The 22,401-nt window shown below is 32.1% G+C and overlaps 1 protein-coding gene across 3 annotated transcripts; it reads right to left on the bottom strand.

Moving 5' to 3' along the window:
• Positions 1-2,250: 2,250 nt before the first annotated feature.
• Positions 2,251-22,371, bottom strand: LOC105349006 (scavenger receptor class B member 1). Of its 3 annotated transcripts, none has more exons than XM_034481979.2 (14): positions 22,245-22,371; positions 15,766-15,895; positions 13,545-13,702; positions 13,284-13,425; positions 11,725-11,925; positions 11,426-11,517; positions 11,224-11,273; positions 10,500-10,569; positions 10,073-10,248; positions 9,395-9,525; positions 8,788-8,861; positions 7,650-7,701; positions 5,951-6,112; positions 2,251-3,608 (listed from the first exon to the last, which is right to left on the bottom strand). In XM_034481979.2, the coding sequence occupies exons 2-14, from the start codon at positions 15,883-15,885 to the stop codon at positions 3,537-3,539; spliced, it is 1,500 nt and encodes a 499-aa protein (XP_034337870.2). In that variant the 5' UTR covers positions 15,886-15,895; positions 22,245-22,371; the 3' UTR covers positions 2,251-3,536. The 3 variants fall into 3 exon arrangements, with proteins under 3 accessions (XP_034337870.2, XP_034337871.2, XP_065934625.1); XM_034481980.2 differs by lacking the exon at positions 22,245-22,371 and adding an exon at positions 16,137-16,286; XM_066078553.1 differs by lacking the exon at positions 22,245-22,371 and adding an exon at positions 16,019-16,068.
• Positions 22,372-22,401: the final 30 nt, after the last annotated feature.

Below are 22,401 nucleotides of genomic sequence, written 5' to 3'. Positions count from 1 at the left end.
TTCAGAACCTGAGACATAGTATGTAATAAACTATGCTTTGTTAAAGTTATTTCAATGTTGGCACGCCCATTATTATTGCAATGCTTGGTAACTCTCAATGTAGCATGTCCTCCGTGGAGAAATGTTTTCGGAGAAATCATACAGATAGACAATGCAACAAATCACAGCATATTGAAAAGGCAGACGTTTCAAATGCAGAAATATTTTTGTCCGTGGGAAACTTTTACGGAACCATGCAAGTTTTAAAAAAAAATTAATAATGTACATACACGTAGTTTATATCAAAAGGAATAATCATTAGGGACAATACCCCTTCCCCTCTCCCCCTAAAACTACATGTACATTGTACATATTGCAACGTTACGCTGAATATATATACATGTACAGATGTTTTATGAAGAAACTATTCGCAGTAACTTTTTTAAAATGCTGTTTTGTTAAAATATTTAAAAAAAACTCTATTTTATTCAATGTCCTTAAATTAAACTCCTATTTTCATTAAGAATAACGCCTAACCCCCCCCCCCCCAAAAAAAACAAACAAAAAAACAACAAAAAACAACAACCTAAAAACAACAACAACGAGAGAAAGAGAGAGAGAGAGAGAGAGAGAGAGAGAGAGAGAGAGAAGAGAGAGGGAAAGAGAGAGAGAGAGAGAGAGAGAGAGAGAGAGAGAGAGAGAGAGAGAGAGAGAGAGAGAGAGAGAGAGAGAGAGAGAGAGTCCCTTACGTGTATGACACTCAATTTCAAATTTTTGCGTGACAATATCTTTATATTAGGATTGCACATTACTGCAATCATGTAGCCCTCTCTCATTTTTTGGGGGGGGGGGGGGGGGTAAGAAAACGTGAGGTAAAAAAAAACAAAAAACGGGAGTGCTACATTATTGCAGCTAATGATGATCTGATGACCTTTCTAGCCCTTGGTCACGTACATATCTTTTGACCAGGGTTTACTGGATATAAAATTTGAAGTGTTATGATGGGAAGGAATGGTATCAAGATGGTATGGCTTGCATCTAGGATTCTAGTTGCTGTTGATAAGATGCATATACTGAGACCCAGACGAGAGTGAATTCTTGTATGATCATGCGTTATAGAAATCTGACAACAACCATTTGGTGGTCTGTTGGTGCAGTGGTTGATGGTACGAGGAAGATAAGAAGGCTTGGCGTACATTTATACGTAGAGCCCTTGATAAGATGCATAAATCTTAAACTCTGGAAAACCCAGAGTCAAAGAATTTAACGCTTTGTCAATTGTTAATGCATGTATACCAATGTCTCAAAGTGCAAAGTGCACTTACAATAAAGAACTTTGATTTGAATTGACATAGACATGCCTCTTTTAGGTTTGCTGACTTAAATGACCTTCACATACTTCTGAGTCCAAATGAGGGATTAAGGTTGGTTTCTCTCAGAATCACATCTGATGAGTGATGAATTTTGACCTTGACCTTGGCATCAAGGTTATTCCAAATTTGATAGGATGATCAAACTGGTTATCAAGATCAGGGGTCAAAGATGAGGTTACCATAAAAATAGTTAGTCTTGATTTTTTTCACCCAATAGGCTTTTGGTTGAATATATTATACTCTAGTCTTGATTTGAATATATTATACTCTAGTCTTGATTTTTTTTTCACCCAATAGGCTTTTGGTTGAACATATTATATTCAGATCATTAGGGTCAAATGGTAAGAGGAAGAACCAAATTATTATCAAGGTCACCACAGTTAAACATTCAGGTCCTGAAACCATAGATAGAATCCAAACATTTTCCCGAGGATTACTACAAACAGGCTGTTTATGACAAAAGCTTAAACCCCCTTTTGCTGAAATTACAGTAATAATACATGTTTTCTAATATGTGTTGTGTTACATTTTCCAGTGTCTTTCCCTGTGTTAACACTACGTATCGATTTTGTACTAAAAAACCCATAACTTCAAATGACGCCAAATTGAGGCGCCGGCGGGGTTTGCTTATTTATATTAATATATTTAATCGTACGATGGTTTAAAATTATATAAATATAAGTAATAAGGAATTATTCTTTAAATATTATAAGGTGATAATTTCGGTCGGCCCTTCGGGCTTTATTGGATTTGACCACGCCCCAACCAAAATTATCACCTCATAATACCCAAAGAATGATTCCTCATTCCTTAAATACATATTGAAACCTTACAAAACTGTACCTAGAACATAGCAAACAAAACATTAATTAACTTATAAACCAATAAGCACAAACGCTTTAAATTTGCACCTTTTTATTTGCATCATAATAGCTGAGCATGGGCAGTTCACAAATCATATAAATATCACATGGTTTAACAGGTGAGAAATTTAAAGGGACTAATCTATTCATAAGAACAAAATTAACAAAAAAGTAACATAAATAAATAACATCAGCATCTTCAACTACATTTGGGCTTTCTTGTAAGTATGAAATTACATAATACATACTGTATACAGAGTTATTTTTGTCTCATGTAAATTTCGACATTAAATAAACAGTTGTGAATAGTTTTGCCCCATCTTGAATTCGCCTAGACACAGTTGTTTTTAAAGAAAAAAACATAAGACATTAGGAGTTGCCCAGTTGTAAATTTGTGTGCTGACGAGGGCGAAAGAGACAAAAACAAAACGGAGGCGAATATTTCACTGTATACAGTAGCAGAAATAGAAGATTTGATACCTGTTCTACAGTAAAAAAAAACTCGCTTAAAGAACTTTTCAAACAGAGGAAGGATAAAACGTCTTATATGTGAACATAGATTGGAAAATTTGGAGTGTGTAAGAAAAAAAACCCAAATGTTTTTTCCCCCGAATAAACTGGAAATTAACAGTTCCTCACACTCCAACAAACTAGCCTACAGAAAGCTCATAAACTGCACAATATCATAGTCATCTAAATGTTTGGCACATGGGTATAATATAAAGATTTATTGTACTATTTGTCACAAATGTCTTAACTAACTAGTGATCTACTTTATTTAAAAGAAATACAAAAATATTCAACATAATTAAACTCACGCGAATCATCAACAAAACAACATTCAATCATCTATAAACTTTTGTTCAGAAACAAGCAAAATATTTCGTAGATATTTGTTCCTATTACTGCACCTAATAATATTCATCTCTGTAAATTTGGGAATGTTAGATTTTCTTTGGGTAATGCCATTTAACATAAAAAAAAAATTATACAAACCACTTAGGAAGCAGCTAAGCACAACATTGCATTTGAAAATTTTAGAAAATATTTATATTTTATACTTTGGAAAATTCATTATTATTCAATTCTATTCAAAATCAGTTGAAAAATGTACACGTATAACCAATGTCTTTTTTGTTTGTTTGCTGAATATTTTCTGACAACAAACTGTGATATAATAATCTAAGTACAGGGAATCAAATTCTATATCACTCAAATACTTAATGCAACCCACTGAGGGTGGGTGAAGTGGAGGAGAGAGTATGAGGGGGTGAGTCGGAATGTGAATAGAGTGAACAAGGGTCTGGGATTCTTGTTGTTGCTATGACGTTCCATTAGACAGCAGTTGATTGGTGTCATTAACAGAAGAAGTCTCAGCTTCTTTCATTATTTCCTGAAGAGAAAAGAAAACATATTCTTGTAAATATATCTTTCATTATTGCATGATAAAATATTCTCAACTACACATTTTTTAAGTGTGCAACATTACTTTTTGTTACCTTACTCTGTAAATTCATTTGCTTAGGTGAAATTTTTTTATCAAATTATTGATGTTACAAGGACTTGTTTTACAAATATCCAAAAAGTATTGCAATTTGAGGAAATGCAAAATGAGAGATCAAAGATAAGTTTATTGATGCCAAATGTCTTCAAATAATCTTGTGTGAATGATGGCTCTACTTCCTGTTAAATTCTCTCCACAACAACCTTCTGATATTGGAAACACTGATAGATGAGTGTATCAATTATAACTATAACCTTCATAAATCAATGATAAACGTTTATTTTAGAAATATTTAGAGCACATTAATTCGATAAAACATATTATCATTTTGTATGAATATAAACATAGAAAAAAATGTTTATCGCTTTTTCATGGTAAAAAATAAAATGAAATCTCTTTGCTTCTTTCCTAAAAAACTAAACATAAATATAGGTTAAACAGAGAATCATTTGTTAAACAATGCCTTTCTCTGAAGTTTGGTATATTTTTTACTTAAGAAAAAAAGAACAGGCCAATTACTGGCAAGTTGGAAACAGCTGTAAAATGTAAGCATAATTTGGAACAATATTCTAATATTTCAATGATAATTGATTTCCTTTTATCTCAGTAAATGCACCAAGAACAAAATAAGTCTCATCAGACACACACTTTACATCACTCAGGTTACAATGACCCACTGCTGTTATTTGCAATACAAAGTTTCTGCAGTAGATAAGTGCATCCATCTTCCCAGATGCACATCTTGAGGAAGCTATCTAAAATCGGAGATCCCATAGACAAAGAAGATATGAAAGATCTTTTTATAACAGTATTTATTTATTATTATATCTTAATTTTAGATGACCTTGGGCTTCTCCAGCCCTGAAAATCCTGACAATAATCTTGCATGAAGACAGAAGTCTTGTCATTTATAGTACAATAAACACAGTTTTCTGTGTCCTTTACCCCGATTCTGCTGCATAAATGTTAACAGTTCCTTCACTGACACCTCATACAATGTACAGTGCTTTAAGGTGAAAACAGCTTTGCTTGCAGCTGCTTACATGTATTGTAGTTGGTACAAGAGTGACTGGCTAAGTCATAGTTTAGCAACAACATCCTTAATGCAATTTGGGTTTGATATTAAGCATTTTTACCCTACAATTATTAAAGTATCAATTTTAATTTTAACAACAATGTATGAATAAATGTACGTGTGGCCATGATTAATTCATATTAAACAAAACATGAAGATCTTTAAAACAAAAACAGAATCCTTGATGGTAAAGACTATGCTAGATGCTATATCTTACACTTTTGTTAGTTAACTGACTACGGCTTAGTTTAGGACTGCAAAACCAAGTATTCTGTGCATTATTTGCTAAATATATATTATTTGTGAGGGTAATAAAACTGTAAAAGTTAAACCTTGAACCTGAAATACAAATAGGTTGCCAGAGAAAACAAACTCGTAATAAGTACAACAACACATAGACTGAAGCTGCAGTACACTCAACTTGCATCCTATATTAAACTGTGTATATAGTAACACAAGATGCCTGTGGGCCACACTACTCACCTGAACAATAATGCCTTAATTACTGTGATCAATTCAGCTAATAAGCTTTATATCATGACAATACCACATTACAGTAATGGGTTAGATGGTCTATTTAGTTAAATAGAATGCATCTTTTTATATTTGTTGTATCAAATAATTTCATAATTTTTCAGGAATAAACAAATTTTTTTTAAAGATAAATTAAATACAATCTTATTAAAAATAACATAACATAAAAATTGAGTGTTTTATGTTCAAAGCAAGACAGGGTTCTAAATAAATGCTTGTCACCTTGCAATTTCCGCCCTGATTTGCTAATCATCATTCCATTAAAATCATTTAGACAAACTTAAAGGCAGTCATCCAAATATGCTTTGCACCAAGTTTGGTAAAATTTGGCCCAGTCTTTCCATAGAGTAAAGAGTTAAAAGCCACCAACAACGATGACAACCTACTTGATCAGAAAAAGCTTACAAATACACCAGTACAGGTGAGCTATAGTTATAACAGAATAAACATCCATTAATTTTCCTGCCTCCACTAATTAACTACCAGTCCTTAATTTTGTCTTAGTCATTTAATGCTTGTGTTTTCAAAGTTTTTGCACTACTCTTTCTCCTTCTGACAAAACTCCTAAACAAAACATAGATAAATTATGTTTTTTGGTTCTGTCTATATGCTCCAAACTTACTGTTTTTCTTCGCTGCCATGCATAAATGATGTAAGCTATTGTCGCCACTAGGAGAACAGACCCCGCGGTTATGAGGACAATCTCCACCACGTGTACCACTTTGAGCGGGGTAAACAACATGTTCTGTAGCATCTGAGCATTCTTCTCATCAATCACCGCACTCTGTAATACAGGGTAACCTAACATCAAAACAGTCAAGGTTTGATCAATTAATAGTTACGTAACAGACATGAACAAACAGCTGATGCTGAACCAGGAAACAAAATTGGATGGTTATGTGACCGTTATTTTTACAATGTCTGAAGAATTTTATTATATTTTGTTTTTTTAACGTATCGATTGAAATTTACAAATTTTTATGAGTATACTGTAGAAGCAGAAATATTCATTGGGGATTTAATTTCATTTTTTTCATTGGCAGTATAAATCAACGAAAATCAATCCATGACGAATTTTTAACGCAAGTAGTAATGAATACTAAGAGATTACGATCTGACGAAATTAAATGCCAACAAAATCTTCTTTCGCTTAAAAATCAACAAAATTTGACCCAATATGTGCTTTTTGAGTATCAATTGGTTGATAATGAAAATTCATGATGGCTGATAATAAGTACAAAACTGAATCAACAGTGCATTGTTCATTGGTTTGCGCTGCATGTATATAATGCAATCTAGCTAGGTTACTGAAGGAAATCTCTTGTTTGTAAAAGTCTTACAGATATATTTCTGTATTCTTGTTTTCAAAATAAATGTTCAGAAAGATAAAAGGATAAAAATACGTAAAAACGTTAATCAATAAAAGCCAGGTGAAATGTAGAGCTTGGAATTAAGATCACAAACATAAATCTATTCTTATCAATTTTTGAGAGTTTCAGTGATTCATAAATGTACCCCCATCCCCTTACAACCATGTAAATTCAGATCTCTAAAAACAACTATAATCTTTTCTAATATCTGAGAACATTCCTTCTTCATCCCCAGCATTTCCCTCCATCTTAACTGCTCGGCTATCTGATACTGGCTGATACAGAGCATTGGAAACCTGAGTTAAGGCAGAATATTCAGCAGGAATGCTAGAAAAGATTCTTACTCCTACAGTGGGTATTTTTATTTTCCAATCATGTCTGATAAAAAAATCCACAAAATCCAGTACTACCCACCTGTGTTGTACATGTAACATATAAAAAGATTTTCAAAAATAAAATATGAGGCTTTTTTCCACTTATCAATTAAATTTCATGTATAGATACGTTCATTGAAGATATTTCTGTGGAAAAAATTCATAAAATTGTATGAATTGATAGCTGAATCAATTACATATCTTAAAAAAAAAAACAAATTAGTTTTCATATCAAATAAAAACTGCAGAAGAGACCTAGAGTCTGCAAATCACTCTTCAGACTTTTTAAAATAACCTGCTATTTTTATACCCTCTTTAAAACACCACCACAACCGCAGTTATTCATAACATTAAAGGGGAGATTGAAAATGTTTCATTTTTATCCCCAGACAAAGAAATTCCACAAAACTGCATGATTTTACTTCAACTGATTTAAGTTTAATACAATCAAAACCTTCCTATCTATAATGCTGAAAAAATCAAGTAGAAATCGCAGACTCAGATTTGGAAACTGGCAAATTATGTTTTAAATAAGGCATAGACAAAATAATGTAGAAAATGAGTCAGAATTAATTACCTCATTTAGCCATAACACTGGTAGAAAAACTGGGGTGATTTTGGTGGTCAGTCTGGAATTATAAATATTGAAAGAGCAATGAGATATTTTTACCGATTGATGAGAGAGAGAGAGAGAGAGAGAGAGAGAGAGAGAGAGAGAGAGTTTGCTCACTCACTGCCAGTTTTATCATTTTCTATTTATATAATTGATGTCAAATGAATGCTATTTCTAAACATGATAGTATATTATCTTCTTAAAGAAAGACATTTATTTCTTCGATAAACAACATCTGCCAAAGTCTGAAATTTTTAATATCTAAATTTAAAGATTTTTTTCTAGATAAAAAACAAGGACACAAATACAAATGTTTGTCTGTTTGAAAAGTATTCAAATTCTTTTTTTATCTGTTTTGTTTGAATGAAATTTTGTGTGAAATCTTTGAAAACACAACAACTTCTGCCATTAAGTGTGGAACACTCAAACATTTAGAAGAAGAAGTTAATGTTTCATAAGATTAAAATGGATCATGCTTTACTTAGTGGGCACTTTTTTCACACAGCTGTTAAACTTATTGCAAAAGAAAAAAATCCAACACACTTCAGTTTAGGAGAATTACTTTTTTATCTATATTTTATATGAAATGGTTCATGAATGAGTTTCTCCTTTTTCAGATTGACCACATCCTGTAATGGCATTTACAAGACACATTCATAATATCTGTTGTTTTTATATTTATTTGTATGTGAAACTTATGCTTTGAATTTTGTGTTTCAAGTATGATTTCTTAAGCTAAAGATTTCTTTTTTTTTATAGATCAGTTATTAAAGCTGCCAGTAAAGTAAAACTTCTGACTTCACAACTGCAATTTAACCCACTATTTTTATTACAACAATGGGGAGTTGCATATAAGTATAATTTCATATGGAACAATTAACACTTGCAACTTAACCCGTTTGAATATCTGTCAAAACAACGAGTTGTGTTTGACTGGAATCCTTTGAAGACTCTCTCATTTTTATTTTTCTATATACTAATTATAAATAAATATGAAACATATCACAAAATGAAAGTAATAAAACATATCACAAAATGGAAGTAATAATTATATTATCTTTCCCTTTACAAATAGTTTTTCTGGATAGATGTGCATACATACTCGAATCCTTTGATAGGTTGAATGTACAGGTTGATCTGAAGTCTTTTGGCTGCCCTAAGCACCCAGCCAATTGTCTGTCAAACATGAGAAGTGAGAGAGAATTAACACCCACAAGACTTGTGAAGATGATATATCTCAGACCTGTTATCTTGATAAACTACAAGTCCTAGAAAATTGCAGGCATAAATTTTCTTGACACAAATTCTGTATGTAATTTTTCTTTTCATTTTTTGTGCAGATTTGAAAATATTTTGTTACATCAAAATACATCATCAAATCAGACAAAAAATCCAAATAGATCTCTTGATTGCTGATATGCAAATACTGCAACAACACAAGCACTGTGTACATGTATTGCAAAAAAACTATCAAATCGTGCATATGTGCTGCACAAATCACAAACATTTAAATATGAGCTACATGTATGAGAGGTAAAATCCATTGGCTCTGCATCTATGACTGGGATCGAACCCATGACCTTCTGCTTACAAGGCAAGTGCTGCCACTAGACTACCTCAGCAAAAGTTCAAATTGTCTGCTTTAAGCACAGTGCAATGCATCCTTTTAGAGCTACAGTACATTTATGAGAGGGAATATGTGTTCTTACTGGCTCTGCATCTATAATTGTTTGGTGCTCCTCTTTATTGGGCCTCATCCCTATCACAGCTTTTTGGTACCTCTCGGCTCCAAGGTAAAAATGAGGCAGGGAAATGGCTGCTGGGATGTGGAAGAAGTCAACTGTAATGAGAGTAAACCCAAATCGATGTAAAGACACTAACAAATGAGAAGTTCTGCCTATGGTACATGGTACTCATAAGAGAATCCAGTTTCTGTAAAAGTAATTACAATGTAAATAATTTCAATATAGCTGAGCTATTTTTAAAATGTCTAAAATCCAATTAGGGTTTTTTTTCCCCTGTTATGCGTATCCTATGTACCGTTACTTAAGAACCAAGTATGTTTTTTTTATACCCCAAACTCCCATAACCTTCAAGGTTTCAATACTACAAATTTTTTTAATAAGTCTGCAGGTGACCTTGACTTTTGACCTTGAAAAAAGGTTTCTGGCCTTGCCATAGACATGCATAATCATTTTACCTCAAAGACTATAGGTATAAGTCTATCTAAAGTCTGCAGGTACACAAAGATACGTTGCTGTTCATACTGTACTGTTTGAGTAATATGTTATATATAGTTTTACATCAAAACAGACTGTTGTTTAGGTAATGAAGCATTTCAATACCTATGTGTTCTGGTACAAATTATGAAAATCTCATCCACTCACTTATCTGACAGGTGCTCATATTGAAGAGTCCTTTGTCCAGACAGTTGGGGGTACAGAAGCCAATGTTGTCGGGGTTGACTGTAGCATTGGCTACATAGGAATCAGGGGAAGTGTACCTCCACAGTGTGAAACCATGCGAATCTGTGACCTCCTCAGCAAACACCCCTTTTATTGATCTGAAGAAAGACAATATATGTGTGATTCTCATACATGCAATGCGTAAAAGTAAATAACTTTCTAATACTGTATCTGTATTTATAATGAAACAAATAAATATGTGTACTACATGTAATATTCTATACACAGATAAAAAGTTTAAAAATCTGGTTGTTTTAAAGATGCAAGGAAAAGGTTTGATATATGAATCAGAAAGAAAATTGTCAGAAAAATTATGTAAATCACATTGAAAGACATTAATTTAACATACCTGCAAACATCTGAAGCAAATGCATAGGACACACGGGACTTCTTGGCAAAAGGGGGATTTACAGTGGCATCTTCAAAGGAACAATAAATGTATTAGAAATATGCTAACAAGCCTCGGATTCATGTGGCAAAATTGAACAGGAAAAACTTATTTGCAAGGTACTGAGCAAAAAAGCAAAAGGTTCTAAAGATGCTGAGTAGAGAATGCTTTTCAATGTTTACAGTAGTTTTGCCTTTGATCTTTGACCCCATGGCTTACATGTAAACATCAGTAGGGATCATCTACATCTTCAAGGATACATGTAAATGTGTACTGAGCTTGATGTTTGTCTAGCCAATGGATTTCAAAATATAGAGCAGGCAATAGTTTCCTTCATCATGACAGTTTGACCCTTAGCCTTTGAATTTAATGTCAATAGGGGCCATCTACTCCTGAAAGGGGGGGGGGCTTTACAAGATTTGAAGTCTTCCTAAGATATTGCATGGATAATATCATTCCATTTGCATATTTTTTTTTTAGACCTTTAACCTTAAAGTTTGATTTCTCTCTTTTTTTGGAATGATTGACCAACCAAGAGGCACAAGTTAAAAATTCAGTTGAGCATATAATTAAATGTAAATACTATGAATAGAGAGTGAGTAAAGAAAACCAATCAGTTGAGAGAACACAAGAAGTACAAATGTACCGCGGTATGTCAATTTTCTAAAATGACAGCTTTACTCACCTGTTCCATTTATCATGTTGGCCCATTTTGTTGTCCAAAAATTTAGATATCTAACAAAAATAAAGAGTATATAACAAGGAGACTGATTCTGTAAATGCAGACTATACTGTATGTTTCATGGTACATGTACATGTATCAGTATAGAAGTGAATGAAATAAACCCATGGAATATAAACCAATAAACATCCACTTTAGCACCTACCTGGATCCATTATATTGATCAATGTGCCCAAGTTTTGTGATGTCTGTCTCACCAGTGAAAATTGTATACACTCCATCATTGGTGGCATTTTTCTGAAAAAATACAAAAATTTGAGAAAGTTCTATCTGTACATGATTTTCCTTTTTTGATAAAATGTGTCATAATACTATTGAGAAACCCTAGGACATAGTTTCGGGACATCGAATCCATCTTTTTTACAGTATCATGGTTAATTATAGTCATGGTATGGTATATAAATTGTGTTACGTGTCATATGCATGAGTACTACTCATACTAACATTGATGAAATAGCCAGCAATATCTGTGTAAAACCACTCAGGATCATATGCTTTGGCAAAATGAAGGGCTGGGTCCTGGTAGCCCCACAGAATCTCCTTGACTGTCCGGTTCATAAACACATACTCCTGTTTGAAAGTTGTCAGGAAATTGATCAGCCAGTTGATGTCCTTGTTCTCATATCTCAAGGCACTGACAAGACTCTGTAAAATAAAGTTTGGAAAATTCTCCAAGACCAAGGGAAGCAATTCTCAAAAGAATAAGTTCAATATATTACATGTATGTTCATTTAATATCATATGGTAATACAGCCTACTCCAGATATATTGAAATTCAGGGGACCATGCAAATTATTTCAATATATCCGTATTTCAATATAAGCGAAATTGACTGACGTGAAGCAGCCATTTTTGAAAGTTCAATCCCGATGTAAGCATAAAAAAACCAAACCCGAACAAATTATTTGGTAATCATTTATCTATTACAATGAACAGATTACATGGAATATTAGTCTTTGAAAGTTTGATTAAAATTATATCCGTAAGTTTTGTGAGTTTCATTTTGCTACTATCTTAAACCTCATCATAATCTCTGATCACATTCTTTTACGTTTAGAGAAAAATCACCAGACTCAAACGCTTCAAATACTGCAGAACGCTGCTTGTATATCATCCTAAGTGTACTCACAATAATTTCAAAATCCTTAGCTATTTCGAATTTAGGCTTTGTCCTTCTATCAACAGCCATAACTAGTTCGTATTTAGTGTCCGAAGATGAGGTTTTTCGTTTCCATGGGGTTTCCATATTACGTCTAGCCTCAATACATCCGTATACGTAAAAACAGTGAATAATTTTACTTTTTAAAAGAAGTATAAAAGTACACATGATTAGAACTTATCAATTGACACCTTTGTATATCAACCAGTCAGTTTGGCATAATTACTTTCACCAACCCTGAGGACAGCCGCCTGGGAGTACTTCAATATAACCGTTATGAAAACAACTAATTATCACCTATGGGGACCGATCAGTGGCTTCAATATAAGCAATATTTCAAAATATCCGATTTCATCATATCCGTTGATTCAATGCAAAGAAAATGAGAGGCAAAAACTGGGGATTTATTTCTATTTCAAAATAAGCAGAATTTCAAAATAAGCAATTTCAATATAAGTGGAGTAAGCTGTACATCTATGTATATGGCCAAATCTAAATGTTTATATGGTAGATTATAGAAAACGGCTGACTTATGTTCTGAGTAAATGTCATATTACCGGTAAATAGAAATAAAATGCTGGGTAGGAGGGTGTAGTTTAAAGAACAAGAGAGAGAGAGAGAGAGAGAGAACGAGAGGTTAATAACAAGAAGTTAATAATTATAACAATGAGCTCAAAAATGTTGTAACTGAATAGAACCCCACATTTCACAAGTGAATGTAATATTTATCTGGACACAACATTTCCTGACTTGATGTTGGCAATTCTTTCCAATCTGTGATTTCCAGTTTCCAGGATGTACAAAGAACTTACAGGTGAAAGATGAAGGTTTAGTTTTTACCTACCCAGTAAACAGGGTTAGGTGTGGTAAACCGGTCACTCTCTGGGCCCACTGACAGTTTCTCCACAAAATGGAAGGTTCTGTTCTGTTTGTACGTCACAGTACCATTACTGTTGTGGATGATGTCATACTTTATCCTTTTTTCTCTGAAATCAGTTTAAAAAATAGTCACCGATCGTGATAAAAAAATTGCTAGTAAAAAAAGTAAGATTTTTTGTCACAATAGAGTGTTTGGAACACATGCAATTGCTCATATATAGCTTACATGTAAGTGTATGGGCCTTTTTCTACAACATAGGGCTTTGCTCCATTAAGGACTTCTTCTGGATTTAGACAGTCGAACATATAGAACTGCATGTAGATAGGGATGGGAAGGTCTCTCCAAGTGTTGTACATCAAATTCCCCTCCTTCAGAATTACAGTCTGCATATAGATAAACACAATGTGTTCATTTTACAACACTCAAATGTAATTGTATCCTACATGACTAAGTTAATTCAGGCATAATAGCAAAGTCCTGAAGGACCTTTGGATTTCCTTCCCTGTATCTGAATAATGTCATTAATGACTGTGAAGTATATACGGTTTGTTCCCGTTTTGCACACATTTGAAAATTAGGTATCGAAAAAATGTGTGCGAAACGGGAATTTGACCAGGTGAGTTAATTGCTTAATTGCTATAGTCTATATCACAGTTCCTGTAAGGGCAATTGACAATGAAATAAATAAAACATATCTACTCGCAACTGATATTTACATTTATTTTATGTTACAATATAACTTGCATAGAAGCCCATTTACATAATAATTGACATCCATGTTCTGGAATTTAATTTTAAACATCGATTTGGTCATCAACAATTTCATTAATTTCTTTAAACAAAAAAGATTATTGCAAAAATGTTGTGTATGTAGTGCTTTTGTTTAACTTCCTGCCTTTAGGAAGTACATTTACACGCTACAAGTTTGAAGAGGAAATATCATATATTACTGTAGTATTTATTTATTGCTTTTGCTTACATAAATGGAGGAAATGTGTCTAGTGAAAACGCTGCTAATTATTTTTCATTTTGCTGTGGCTTGAATAATCGAAGAGAATACTATTAGACAAATTAATGTATGACGATATGATGATAAATAGGCAATTTTATATGCTTCAAAAACTGAAAAGATTTTTTCACAAAACCTATCAAATGTAGACCTAATTCATACATTTTCAACCTTCTTCAGTTTGAGGTATATCGAATCAATATTTAAATTATTATTTTTGTCGGAATTTATTGAGCTGCTGATTTGAAAATCCAGAAAAGTGATCCGCAATATACTAAAGCGGTGATGTTGATCATAAGATCTGTCAAGGCTGCTACTTCGAAGATTGAAATATTTTGTGATAAAGGTCTGTTTCTTTTCATAATAATCTTTATGTTGATACCAAACAACCAATTATAAACACGCGATTTACATATTTTGCATCTACAATGTAAGTTGTAAAAAGAGACACGGACTACCCCATATGACTGTCCGTGTAGTTTTCCCCTTTATCATATAATTATCCACTGAATCAGCTTCCAATTGGCCCGGGACCAGCAATTTTTCCTCAATTCATCGAGTTTTATATTTAAAGTAAATGGGCAAAAATGTAAAAGTCAAATCATCTAATCCTTATTTTTCTTATCAGTGAGCGGAAATTTAAGACTAAAAATATTAATTTGATCTTTATTCTATCAAATGAAAAAAATTGTGATAGTTATTAGTCTAAAACACAACAAAATATCTATATTCTTCTTGTTTCATGGCGCTGATGAATGAATGATAAAACACAAGTAAAAATCCAGGTAAAATTTTTGACTGAAAGCAGACTATATATATATAATTGCTATCACAACACAATTCACACCTATTGTTCTCTACCCAATTATCAAATGTGTGCAAAACGGGAACACACCGTATATACATAGGTGAAAATATTCATACTTCACGCCTCCAGGCAAAGGTGTTTAATTTTTAAACATACTGTATTGATATTGGAGAAACTCAGAAATTGTACATGTTATTATGCAAGCAATAAATTTTTTTGTTTGAGGGGAAATAGGGTACCTCTTCTATTTTTCATCCAAAAATTTGCTGATTTTTTATACATTAAGTTATACATTTAGATTAGCTACATGTACATGGATTTATATAGCTACTCTTTGATTAGTTACAGGTACTTCAGTCTGTAGCTACATTTTGTTTTGTTGGCTAACATTACATTTATAACTCTTTAAAATTCATTTTAATTGAAATTGATGTCAGAATAAACAATACTTGCTTATTTTCTTTTCACTTTTAAATTAAAGCCATGAGAAAATGGGTTGTACTTCCCTTCTGTTTAAAGTTTAAAAGTTAATAAAAGTTAAAATTATAGACATACAATGCCAAAATACTCCTTCGTATCTTTGATAGCATACTATAAAATAGATGATGATAAAACTAACAATGGTATACCTTTTCCACTTCCCTCTTGATGATGTAGTCCACGATGGGGATGAGTGCCACACCCACTGCCAGCATCAGCAGACCCAGGCCCAACCCACAGTACTGCTTCCTCACAGTGCACCACTCCATCTCTGCTGACCTACAGCATACACAGCATAAACAGTATAAAAGACTGACACAGCATAAAAGATTGACACACAGCATAAAAGAGTGACACACTGCATAAAAGATTAATATATAGCATAAAGGATTGACACACAACCTAAAAGACTGTCACAGCATAAAAGATTGACACACAGCATAAAAGATTGACACACAGCATAAAAGATTGACACACAGCACAAAAGATTAATATATAGCATAAAAGATTGACACACAACCTAAAAGACTGTCACAGCATAAAAGTCTGGCACAAAGCTGGAAAGACTGAAAATCACTGCAGTTTTAATCCAACATTTCTTAATATCAATAACAGTACTTTACAAACACATGCAGTTTCAGGTCCAACACATCATTGAACTTTGTCTTGATATACTCCAAGCTCTTAATTCAAGTTATTTCTTAAACACGTGTTTCATACAGAAAGTCAGCTGATTTAACTTAAATAAGGAAATTGCAATACAAAAGATACAAATCTTTTTAATTAATACATTTCTTGATTTGATTCTTTGTGCAAAGACCTTGAGTAAGGAAGTGCAATATTTAGATAAGCTAGCTGTGTCAAGTTTTAAAACTTCTTAATACTTAAGTGTCAGAAGTATTTTAAAAAGTTTTTTAAAATTTTACATTTAAATTTTTTAACTCCTTCCTGTTTGTTTTGATTTTAATTTTTTCTAGTAAAATAACATCCTTATAGTAGTATTGTTACTCCTTCTTTTTCGTATTTAAGGTCAGAACTTTTAAATAAAAAGATTTTCATAAATTCTCTCTATTTTAGTTTGAAACATTAATGCATTATAGCCATGCAATTTACTGAAGACATTAAATTATGACTGTCTCTAGTCTTTGTTTATCTATCAATTGTCTGTGTTGATCTGTTTATAACCAGTGCCAAATAGACATCATTTTCACCTATGTATATATATACCGTCCTATAACTTTTCTTACCTTTAAATCAGTTCAATATACCAGTATATACACAGCTAGAATTCATTGTTCTTGATCGCGATCAATACTTTTACATCACTGTTTTCACACATACATATCATTCCAAAAACAGATATCACACATCTTAAATGTTATATACATGTAAAACTGCATCAGGTTCTTATTAAGACAAATTTGAGATGTCTTAAAAATACAGGTGATGTTGTCAACAATCTGAGTGCTACTATACTTAGGACCAATTGTGACGGGACAGTATCTCTACATGTAGGTCAATGTACCGTATGTATCATACATGTAGGTTATCAACGTAGTTTACATTGTTAAATACATACACATCATTGTTTACATCTGAATGTAAACCATCAAATGATGGTACATTCAGTGCTTACGTACTATTATTTGACATATGTGTGTGTAGCTTTAATAAAGTATAAATATGGGGAAGAAGGATGGTGATCAAGGCTTAATTTAATTTCATAAATCAAGTCAAATTTAGATTTATTCATTTTCTCTTCGCACATTTCCCTAAGTGATTTTACCTCCTAATATCAACTAGCAGCATACATGAAAGGCAGTCATTTTTATGTAAATAATGCACTGCAGAATATACTTCATAAATTAATATGCCTTTTAAAATGGATTTTCAGTAACACATTATAGGAATCTATGGACCAGGTGTAAAGGGTCCTCCACACCCCCTGGAAAAGTTTGTAATGCCAAGTCCAATTTCTATTTTCCTTCAAGATATACTAGTATATGAAATTCAAGCATGCATTTAAGGTGGAATAACACATCATCACAAAATGGCTGACCTCTGATCGAAACGACATTTCGTTTTATTAAAAGGATTTATCGACAATAACATGTCACTTACTCCATAGCCGGGTGGATAAAGTGTCGAGCTGTGATCCGTACATCCAGAGTTTGAATCCCGAAAGGGCTTTTGTTGTTACTTACTGAACTGAATTTTTTAGATATTCATTTTTTATCCCCAAACTTAAATTTTTTCACTTATTTGACATATGTACAGTTTATTTCGCAGCACAGTTAAGGTTGTCAATAAATCCGTTCCGACAAAAAGTACGGGAAATGTGCATTATGACATCCACAGAATACTAACGTTACAAACCTCAAAAGTACTTATTAATTTATTTATTAGCAAAATTAATTTATGCTAATCTTTTAATTGAAAGCAACAGATGCTATTACTTACAATTTTGATGTCCATTATATCGTACACACTGAAAAATAAGCGAGATGTCGTTCTCGCTGTACAACAAAATATGACGTCATACGCTTCAAAATGACGCATTAAGTTACATGTAAGTCATTGAAGGCTATCATGCAGTTTATTAGCAAAGAAAAATAAATGTCATAGATTTACGGAAAATTATAAATGAATATTTTGTTTAACATTATTATTAGTAGAATGCTACCTATATAGTCTTATTTTCATTTTGTTATAAGTATGCATTGTTTAAATAGGCAACCTCTGTTTTGTGTAAAATATCGTATATCTTAAAGCTGAGTACCTAGATAAATCACTTAATTGCAAGGGCATACACTTAACTGATCCTGACAAACTTTTATATGTGAATTTGAAATATACTATGTAACTTTAAAACTTCTACGATCCTTGTAAAATCTTACAAAGTAATTATTTTTTAATGAAATTAACCCTTTGACCTTTAAAATTATTCAACATAAGCATCATAAATTACGGTTTCTACTAACAAATAATCTTATCTTACAAAGTTTGCAACATTTTTCAAAATCCACAATATAACATGAAGTTATTTTATAATTCAGTTGTGAATTTTGACATGGTATGCCCTTGCAATATTGAATTTTTTAAATGACCTCAAAACCACAAATTCATCTGCTTGTACCATGCGACTGCCATATCACGTGACCACTATCAACATAAAATATTGTACTGTTTTTTATATATATATATATATATATATATATATATATATATATATATATATATATATATATATATATATATATATATATATATATATATATATATATATATATATATATATATATATATATATATATATATATCTATCTATCTATCTATCTATCTATCTATCTATCTATCTTAGAAATATGTTGCATTTGAGTGACTGTTATTGATTTTAAAAAGGTTATGCCAGTTGAACTAAAGTATACGTGTTTAAATCACAAAAATTTGCCGATATTTTTATTGGCCGCCTCAACTGTACTGCATTATGATTAAATCTTTCATAATCAAATGATTTAATGTTAATTTGATTGACTTTTTTCAGGTGTGTTATTCCATCTTAACTTGAAAATGATGGGAAAAAATGTTTAATTTTGGGTAAAAATCAACTTTTATGAAATGTACTGCTTTTCATAAAAACGAAAGTCCCTGCGATATTCGATCTTGGGAAATTTTGGATTTAATAAGTAGACCGAATTTAAGTTATACCCACTGCGCTTCAGATATAGACACCCAATTTCGATGACATAAACAGTTCCACAATGAGTTAAAATTGCTATGTTCTGACAGTAGAAGCATTGGGTGTCAAGGATCCTTAATTATTAAATTTGTATCATTTCAATATATAGTATTCATAAAATGTTAATATCACATGTCACTTTAATAAATCATTTACTATTTTCTAATCATGACAAAAAATGTCCTTACTAAAATTTCCCTTATAGAAATATATAAGTTAATCAAGAAATCTTGATCTGCATAAACACAAACTAAAATTGAGTTATTTCAGTTGTATGTACAGTAAAACATGGTTATAGCGAACTTGCTTATAATAAACTGATGCTTACAGCGAAGTGATTCTCATTCCCCATGACTATAAAATATGAATTAAACTTGACGGATATGACGAATTTCGCTTATAATGAGGTAAAATCACCCGTCCCTGGCACTTCGTTATAAACGTGTTTTATTGTACACTGTTTTTAAAAGAATTCTGAATCCATAAACATAACTGTTTCTTTCTTCTATTTTTAGTCCCCTACCGGTTTTCATCGGAGGGGACTATAGCTTTCCTCTGCATTCCTCAGTCCATCTGTCTGTCCCACTTCAGTTTTCCACACTTTTTTTCTTTATGCGTTTGAGGAATAAAATGAAATTTGCTGAACAGCTTCAAAATGTCAAACTACAGATAAAGTTTACACTTTTGCAGCGTCTGGTTGACATATTTTCGAGAAAATTAATTTTTTATATTCCAATTTTTTAATGTTCTGGTTTGATCAGGGTTTGAAATAAACAGCTGCCCACTCGCCATTTGCGACTAAGTTTTCGTGTGGGCGATTTGAAAATGCAATTCCAGGGGCCCACATGGCGATTAAACAATTCCTGATGCCAACACATCTTTTTTCCAAATATGTCGGAATGTTTCATATTTTCATTAAGGTTGACCACTCAGACGCTTATTTTTATCAATCTTCACTGTAAAGCCTAAACGTCTTGATGATCAAGACTACAGAAGGTCATTATCAGTCAAGGCTTTTGTAGTTCAACAAGAAAGATTACTTTTTTAAGCGTCTAACTCATTTCGACATTTGTTATATTATTATAATTTATGGTAATGGTTGTATCAGCCAGTCAAAAGAAAAAGATTTTTATTTGTAATAGGAGATGGATTAACCAATACAAATGTGAAGGAACAACAAGACATGTGGTTGATTCAAAAGACTTGAGTTATCATATGAATTTTAGAAAATGAAGTGTTTGAAAATTTTAATTCTTGAATGAAATCTAAAAGAAGGCATACTTCGAGCACAGGAGTCTGAAGTTTTATCTGCAATGTTAGAACTAAATATAATAATAATACATTTTGTTTTATACACAGTACACGTATATTGATACACAATGTTAGTAACATTGTGTATCAATATACGTGTACTGTGTATAAAACAAAATATATTTATTGACAGGGTACATTCTATTGTGTACACATGACACAGGGAGAAATTGACAGCTAATACATTATCTGCAAGAAGAATAGATATGTTAAACTTAATGAGTAAAAATTTATTTATTTTTTTGAGGGATTTTAGGGTAGACCATGGTGGAATGAATGATGTTACAAAGAACACGAAAACAGCCGTCCATCAAGCCACCTGCTGCTACCAACTTCTTTGTGAAATCAAAATTGGAGCAAGATGAAGGTAACTAAATTTTTTAATAAGCTAGTATATAATATCTTTGAAGAATTTTAAGCCAGGAAACAATTGTAAATACTTTCTTTCACTTTTTATAGCAACTTGACCCATAAATGCTTTTTTGATATTTAATTTAATTATTCATTTTATTTTGTAGATGTCACAAGAGCAGAGGTCCTGTTTGCCAACTGCGTTGCAGAACTTAGTGCTTTTTGAACTGCTATACCATACTATTTATTGTTTGTTGAGATTTTAAAGATTGATTTAATAAAGATTGATTTAATATATGAAAATAAAATTATGTACTTTATTTGTGATTTCATTTGAAAGAGGAGATTGTTTGATAAACACATTAATAGGATAATGATAAATAAAGTAAAAGATGAATTTCTAAAAGTTCAATTGATTATACAAAACAATTACACCACAAAATGCTGCGAAATTTCCTTCTAGGAAAATGTCGTCGCGCGTAAAATCCCCCATGGAGATTTTTAAAAGTTGGCATGTATGAATGTTTAAGGGGTGTACTATTATTTATAGCCTGTCCAAGGTTGTTGTTTCCAGTTCATACTTGTAAAAAAAATAGAAAAGGAATATATATTTATCTGTCTTCCCATACGTTCATTTAACGGCTAACTGGCAGAAATTCTGAGGCCTGAGCTGTGATCAGTGGTGATAAGTGCAATTATCAGGTTGGGACCAATCTCCCAAATGGGATATAATAGCCTAAATGGGATATAAAAATAAAGTGCAAAAAAATGATTTTTTTTTTTTTATTTTGAAGTTTTTCTATATGTCTATAGTTTGTAAGATTGATCCCCAAGAAGTTTTGGATATACTGAGGGATCAATCTCCGTAATAGTACAGCTACAAAAAAAGTTGTTTACCAAAAGTTCTTGTATTTCATCTATTCTATGAATTTAGATTTACATCAAAAAATTAAAAAATCAAAATTTTGTATTTTTTGCACTAAATTTTTATCCCATTTGGGCTATTATACCCCAAACGGCTTACTATATCCCATTTGGGAGATTGGTCCCAACCTGATTATAGTCTACAAATATTTGTTGTCACAAACTTGCAGATATTTGTGAATTTCTTATTAAGAATTTTGAGAATATTATCGGATAAATTCTTTAAAATGTTAGTTAATCAAGCGTCAAATTTTAAAAACAAAATACCGACAAGAAAAATGCTGAAAAGTGAAAAGTACTCACGGTGGCAGGCAGACTACCAATGCTTCACATTTTGAAAGCAAAACTGAAAGTAAAGGGTGGTAAGTTGTTTTCACATACTTTCTCTTTGAACAATAAGGGTAAACCAATAATTAGAAAGATATACCGCCTTACCGCTTATTGGCATAACTATTTTGTT

This window comes from Magallana gigas, chromosome 3, assembly GCF_963853765.1.
Source record: "Magallana gigas chromosome 3, xbMagGiga1.1, whole genome shotgun sequence".
NCBI lineage: Eukaryota > Metazoa > Mollusca > Bivalvia > Ostreida > Ostreidae > Magallana > Magallana gigas.
This window is presented reverse-complemented; position numbering and strand designations above follow the sequence as displayed.

Excerpts from the sequence above, each read along its gene's own strand:
- LOC105349006 (XM_034481979.2), bottom strand. The coding sequence starts at position 15,885 with ATGGAGTGGTGCACTGTGAGGAAGCAGTACTGTGGGTTGGGCCTGGGT. Across the intron at positions 9,526-10,072 it reads TATGAGCACCTGTCAGATAA|TTGACTTCTTCCACATCCCA; the intron begins GTGAGTGGATGA and ends CTCTCATTACAG. Across the intron at positions 7,702-8,787 it reads CAACCTATCAAAGGATTCGA|ACTGACCACCAAAATCACCC; the intron begins GTATGTATGCAC and ends TTATAATTCCAG.